The sequence below is a fragment of the Urtica dioica genome, chromosome 9 (assembly GCF_054948205.1).
Source record: "Urtica dioica subsp. dioica isolate 48M chromosome 9, U.dioica_male_clone48M_v1_H2, whole genome shotgun sequence".
NCBI lineage: Eukaryota > Viridiplantae > Streptophyta > Magnoliopsida > Rosales > Urticaceae > Urtica > Urtica dioica.
This window is the reverse complement of record NC_142764.1, coordinates 12,598,744-12,605,561: the sequence shown is the minus strand read 5'-3', so window position 1 is coordinate 12,605,561 and position 6,818 is coordinate 12,598,744. Positions and strand designations below refer to the sequence as shown.

The window sequence follows — 6,818 nt, the reverse complement described above, 5'->3', positions numbered from 1 at the left end:
TTGTTCCCATATGTGGCCAGAAACGATAGCTCAATAAATACATAGAATTATAAACCAGAACACGGAAGAATTAATGAACCAAATCATATCCATGATGGAGGAAAAGTCTTCATCACAACTCACAGTACTGTGTCTGATTGCGAGTGTGACACTAAGTTACATCATATTCGTCGCGTCCTCAAAATTTACGAAAAAGCCACGCAAAAGCCAGCCTCCCAGCCCGCGGTCACTCCCAATAATCGGGCACCTCCACCTCTTGGGAGCCCCGCTCCACCGCGCGGCCCGGCGCCTGGCGGACGCCCACGGCCCGGTGGTGGCGCTCCGCCTCGGGTCCCGGCCGGCGGTGCTGGTCTCTTCTCCGGCCGCCGTGGAGGAATGCTTCACCGGCCGGAACGACATCGCGCTCGCCAACCGGCCCCGATGCTGCTGAGCCGTCACCTCGCGTACGGCCAGACCACAGTCACCACCGCCCCGTACGGCGACCACTGGCGCAACCTGCGCCGCATCGCCGCCCTCGAGATCTTCTCCAACGCGCGCCTCAGGGCCTTCTCCTCCTCCCGCGCCGCCGAGGTCCGCCGCCTCCTTCTCGCCCTGGCCGCCGCCGCTGCCGGAGGCGGCTCCGTCGAGATGAGGCCGCTCCTGTCCGAGACCACTTTCAACGTGATCATGACGATGGTGGCCGGCGCGGCGGACTGGGACCAGGGCGCGGCGTTCAGGCGGGTCATCAAGAGAGTCGTGGCCACAGCCGGTGTCGCCAACCCCGGGGAGTTCTTGCCGGTCTTGAGGTTGTTCGGCGGGGGATACGAGAGAAAGGTCAGGAGATTGGGGGCGGAGGCCGACGAGCTCTTGGAGTCTCTGGTTGACCGTTTTCGGGGGAAGAAAGAGGCAGAGAACACCATGATTGGCCATCTGCTCTCTCTCCAGGAGTCTCAGCCTGAGTACTACACTGATGCCATAATCAAAGGCCTTGTCCTGGTATATATAATCTTCCATCACTTTTGTTTATATTACGACTAACAAGTATTTTATCAAAGTTTAGGTGTCTTGGGAAAAAAAATGTACCGTACGTATCAATTTAATATAGTCAAACAGTAATCAACTGCAACATATCAGCAAGGTATAAGAAATTCATAGATTTTAATAAATAATGAAAAATGATTTAGGGCTTTGTCCATGCAGTCGTTAACTTAATTTGACTCTAGAACTGAATATAGTCCTCATATCAAGCTGCTCTTCTAATTATTATTTATGATATTGAAGGTTATGTTGCTGGCGGGGACGGACACATCGTCGGTGACGCTGGAATGGGCGATGTTAAACCTCATCAACCACCCAAAAGTGTTGAAGAAGGCCCGGGAAGAGATAGACGAAAAAGTCGGTCCTAAGCGTCTGATCGAGGAATCAGATGTCCCAAAACTGGAGTACCTGCAGAGCATAATCTCGGAGACGCTGCGTCTCCACCCAGCAGCCCCGCTTCTGGTGCCCCACTTCTCTTCGGAGGACATCACGGTGGGAGGGTTCAGCGTCCCGGGCGGCACCACCGTGCTGGTCAACGCGTGGTCAATCCACCGAGACCCCGGTCTCTGGGGCGACGATGCAGAGGAGTTTAGACCGGAGAGGTTCGAGGCGGTGCCAGCGGGCGAGTTGGGGCGCAAGCTGATGCCGTTCGGGCAGGGGCGGAGGGCTTGCCCCGGGGCTGGGCTGGCTCAGCGCGTTGTTGGACTGGCTCTTGGGTCCATGATTCAGTGCTTCGACTGGGACAGAGTTGGTGAGTCTCTGGTTGATACGAGCGAAGGCAGAGGACTCACGATGCCCAAGGCTGTCCCGTTGGAGGCTCTGTGCAAGCCACGTCCCGTGTTCAGGGAACTGCTATAGTTTCACCGTGACTGCGGAGAGTCGGACTAGGAATCAATACATTGTCCTACTTTTGTTTGTAGGTTGTGTTCGTAAAATAAATGATTTCCCATGATTTTTTTTTTTTTTTTTTATCTGTTTGGTATATTATTTTTAAAAACATCACCTTATTTAGTCAAATTGATATGAATATATAAAAGGACTAAAAAATGATATTCTAATTAATAATTATATATATGCATATTCATGATAAATCTAAGATAGTAGGCCCATTAGAAAAATATATTGAAATAGTTGTCTATATTGAAAATATATTATAATAATTAGTGACTTTGAAAATAAAAAATAAAAAAGAGAAAAATATATAAGGAAAGAAAAAAAATTATAATATGAACTAATACATAGTTAATGTTTTGTAAATTTTAAGTAAATAGTCATTATAATGATGTTATATTGTTTGGTCGTTTTTAGCATTCCGTTGTAGTCTGATGATTTATTTGAAATTATTAATGATTATTTACTGCTACTAACATCTTTTTGTTTTTATTAATAAAATTTCGTTACTATTTGCTTAAATTTATCAAAAGTCGGCTATATAGAAAAACTTAAGTTTCTATATGACTATATATGTAGAGATCCCATCAAAAGATTAAATGTAAAAACATGTTTTCTTTTTTAAAAAATTGAGCGAGCATATCATTAATTTAGTCAACCAAATCGATTATTATGACGTGTTCAATACAAGACGGGCACTCAATCAACCAACAAACAGCGTTGGTGTAATTAAAAGAAGAGCTGGGAAGGATATGGGCCATCTCCTTGCATTCCCGGCGGCCAAAGATGCTTGTACTGACTCCAGCCTCCGCGAGAAGAGCGCGGATATTGTAGATGATAGGCTCTATAGCAAGAGGGGGATATCACGAGCCGATTGCCTTGATAAGCAATTGGCAATTGCTCTCGACGATGTCAATGGTAATGCTCCGAGTCTTCGCAAAGAGGAGACCTTCCTTGAGAGTGAGAGACTCTGCCACAAGGGGATCGTACCAATTTTATAGGCGACTACAGAAGGCCTCAATCACTCCGCTAGTATTGTCCCTATGATACCCCCAAATCCCGTCCCCGAGTCATAAAATGGAATGGTGGAATCGACGTTTAGCTTCAGTTTTCTAGCATGGGGTGGAGTCCACTTGGGCATCGAATGAGGTTGAGTATCGCGGTTTGGAGCAGGAGTCTTCCGTACCGATTAGAAGTCAAGCAACCGCAAGCTAGCTACCTCCGGGATTTGTGGAGCTGGAGTGGGAGTTCCACTGTGCACCAAGGAGTTTATGCTTGACCAAACTTTGTAGCATATGGCTAAAAAGTGCTCACATTCACTGCGCGAGATCTGATGCTAGATATCGAGGACAAGAGCTTCTATAATGTTGACTATATTGGCCAGGACTCGGTCTCAGAGCTTGGTCCCTTTTCACATTTTCCAAATGGCTGGCAACGAAGGAAAATGTGTAGGGTGTTTTCATAAGAGCCGAATCTTGTTCACGAACGGGAGCATGAGATTGTCTTCGCACAAGAGCCTCGAAGGTTGACAGCGTGTTATTGATAAGATGCCACAGAAAAATCTTGATCTTCGGAAGCACGGACATACCCCATAAAGACTTCCATATGCTCGGGTCTGTCGAGGAGGACGGTGCCGATGAGGGGGATTCCAAGATGAGGCAGTAGCCCGATTTCACCGTGTAGGTTCTAGAGTCGTCGTAGTGCCATATCACCGATTCCGAGGAGGAGCAGAGGCTTATGGGGGTTGAGAGAATGGTGTTGACCCGCAGATTGGTCCTATGAGGTGGTCAGTGGTAATCGGAGAGAGACTCGGTCGACGAGACAGCCAGCAATCAGCAAATGGATTGATGTGATTTTCATCGTGAAATTGTCAACGTAAGCCTTTTTCTAATTCGTCACTGCCACACAAAATCGATCGCCAGAAATAAGAGGGAGCACTGTTGATTCTCGCAGAGAGAAAACTATTAGTGAGATAACAACGTATATGGATAGTCAACGTAGTCGGTTCGTGGTAAGTCGTGTTCCTACTTTTTTCTCTTTGTTCAAACTGGTTTCATTAATGGCTCCATTAGGTATATAGCCAACTTAAACGTTTGCTTTTACAAAATAGCCAACGTTTCGTAAATCTTAGGTAAACAGCTACTACATTTTATTTATGCTTTTTTACAAGCGTATATTTACAAAAATACTCATAAATACCCAAAAAAAAAATTAAACTTATTTATGGGTATTTTTGTAAAAATACATTTGTAAATAAAATACAGTGGCTATTTACCTAAGATTTACGAAACGTTGGCTATTTTGCTAAATCCAAACGTTTAAATTGGCTATTTTGCTATTTTTTTGTTGATTAATTGTCTTTTTGTCTTTGTTTATTTTTAGTTTAATTGTATTATTCACTTGCCAATACTTTGGAATCAATTCACGTCAAGTTAATATAATTGCTAAAATTGCAAGTCTCCGTGGGATCGATACTCATACTTCACGTACACTATATTACTTGAGCAATACGTGCACTTGTGTTGTGATTTTTTGCAACAAGGAGAAGATGTCGGAGAAGTGCGCCTTGGCTATACGAACAATGTCCTTGTGGTTCTACGTCCACACCTCATTGGCCTCCTCTAAGTCGCTGATATTGTTTTTATTCTTCAGGCTCAGAGCCAAAGAATATTATGTTCGCGTCCCCGTCCCTCAGCCAGTTGACTCGTGATATTTGTTTCTAGTAGAGAGTCGCCACAGCTTGAAAGGAAGGCAATCAGAGAGCTACTGTCTCCTACGTGGCTTCAAGAATTTCTGTGATGAGTAATGAGCTCAGCTTACTCCTCCTTCTTGAACCACCAAGGTTCGAAGCAAAAGGCACGGTGAGGGCTCGCTCGCATCTGAGGATCAAGAAAAACTTGGATGACGTATTGATCAGAGCCGTGGAAACCAATATTCGTGACCCCAGAGAGGGGGGAATAGATCGGACCAAGCTTGATTTGCCACAACCCGATCAAGCCTTTCGCGGATGTTAGGAGTCCATATCTATCCATTGTCCCATATCAAGTGCTCTCCCATGAAAAGGCAGGTCACGTAGTTCGCAATCATCAAGGCAGTTATAGAAATCAATCTTACCCCGTCACGACCTATAGGAGCCCCCAACCTTGTCACCATAGTTGAGAATTTCATTAAAGTCCCCAAAGAAACACCAAGGAAGGCTGGAGAGATCACAAAGACGTCAAAAAAGGCTCCAGGAATGATGGTCGAGTCTTGAAAAGGGTTACATCAGAACCCAGTTAGGCGCTAGAATCTATTGGGCTGGGCTAGTGATGATGGAGTTAATGTATGATCGAGAGAAGCTACGGACACCGAATCTCTTATAAGTGTGCCAAAGTAACAAGAGACCCATACTTTGTTTGCAGCTGTCAATGGCGAAGCAATTCGAAAATCCCGCACGAGATTCAAAGTCACGAGCCCGCTACCACAAAGTTGGGTTTTGTAGAGAAAAACCAAACCCCAGGAGAGGCTGTGTAATACGCCCTTAAGCTTACAAAATGACTCGGGGATCCTCAAACCCCGAGCATTCCAAGCGAAGCAATTCATTGTACCTGACGGGGCTATGCGACAACCTCCACCGATCCAATTTTGGAGATGAAAACATCATCCTCGCTCCTCTAAGCTTTATCTTCCTTGAAGGTCTCGATGAGGTCGATAACTTTTCGAGAGCTTTGCGGTTGCGGGGTGGAGCCTTTCCCTCTCGCGATCCTCTTCCACGTTGTCTTTGGGTAGTTAGGTTTCTGGTTGGAGGACCCTAGAGAGAAGCAAGGTTGAGATGAGGGGTTTGGGAGGGGCGACAAATATATTTTGTGAGGAGCTAGGGATTTTGTTGTAGGGGTGTGATTGTGAGTGGGGGTAACATTGGGGTAGGGTCGGGTTAGATTCTCTAAATTAGTATAGTTCGGGTTTAAGAGATGGGTGGGTCTAGCATTATAGACTATCTCAAAAAATGAAGATTTAATGGTATTTATTTAAGAGAAGAATTTGTTGTAACTAGCCAATCTCATAGCTTCTTTTAAGATTTTAATCAAAGTTTCATTTTATTAAAAAAAAATGTAAGTTTGAAGAAAATATATTTTGTATATATGAACAAGCCATACGGCATCTACATTTATAGAATGAAAAAATAACAACTTAACCATAACTCAACCTATAGACTAGAAACTAACTAACCAAAATTCTGACTCTGCACTACTTCTAGCAACCACGTTCTGCTTCTTACTCCTCCAAGTCACTAGGTTTCCCCACACATAAGTACAGTAGCCTGAAGTGGATCTTCGATCAGTAACAGAACCAACATAGTCTGCATCTGTAAAGGCCTCAACTGTTCTGTTGTTGCCCTTTTTGAAGAGTAGTCCTTTTCCTGGACAGCTTTATAAGTACCTAAGAATCCTGTAGGTAGCCTCAAGATGCTCTTCATATGGGCAGTGCATAAATTGACTGACCATGCTGACTGCAAATGCTATATCTAGTCTTGTATGTGCCAAATAGATCAGCCTTCCCACCAATCTCTGATATTGTTGGATATTGACCGGAACTCCCTCTTTAACATCTCCCAACTTCTGATTCGGATCAATGGGAGTATTTGCTGGCGTGCATGTACTCATTCCTGTATCTTGAAGAAGATCCAGGACATACTTCCTCTGTGAGACAACAATTCCTTCCCTTGATCGAGCTATCTCCATGGCGAGAAAGTACTTCAACTTTCCCAGGTCTTTAACTTCAAACTCATAAGCCAGCTTCTTCTTCAAACTTTCAGTATCTTCATAGTAATCTCCAGTAAGGATAATGTCATCTACATAGACAATCAATATTGCAATCTCCCCCTTACTTGAAAACTTCATGAAGAGTGTATGATCAGGTTGAGCCTGTTT

The 6,818-nt window shown here is 44.6% G+C and overlaps 1 protein-coding gene across 1 annotated transcript; it reads left to right on the top strand.

Moving 5' to 3' along the window:
- Positions 1-1,967, top strand: LOC149385017 (cytochrome P450 81D1-like). The gene is made up of 2 exons (XM_089625749.1): positions 1-975; positions 1,261-1,967. Exons 1-2 carry the CDS (start codon positions 376-378, stop codon positions 1,873-1,875), a joined length of 1,215 nt encoding a protein of 404 aa, XP_089481875.1. The 5' UTR covers positions 1-375; the 3' UTR covers positions 1,876-1,967.
- Positions 1,968-6,818: the final 4,851 nt, after the last annotated feature.

Coding starts and splice junctions, on each gene's coding strand:
- LOC149385017 (XM_089625749.1), top strand. CDS start 376: ATGCTTCACCGGCCGGAACGACATCGCGCTCGCCAACCGGCCCCGATG. Junction 976..1,260: donor TAATCAAAGGCCTTGTCCTG/GTATATATAATC, acceptor ATGATATTGAAG/GTTATGTTGCTGGCGGGGAC.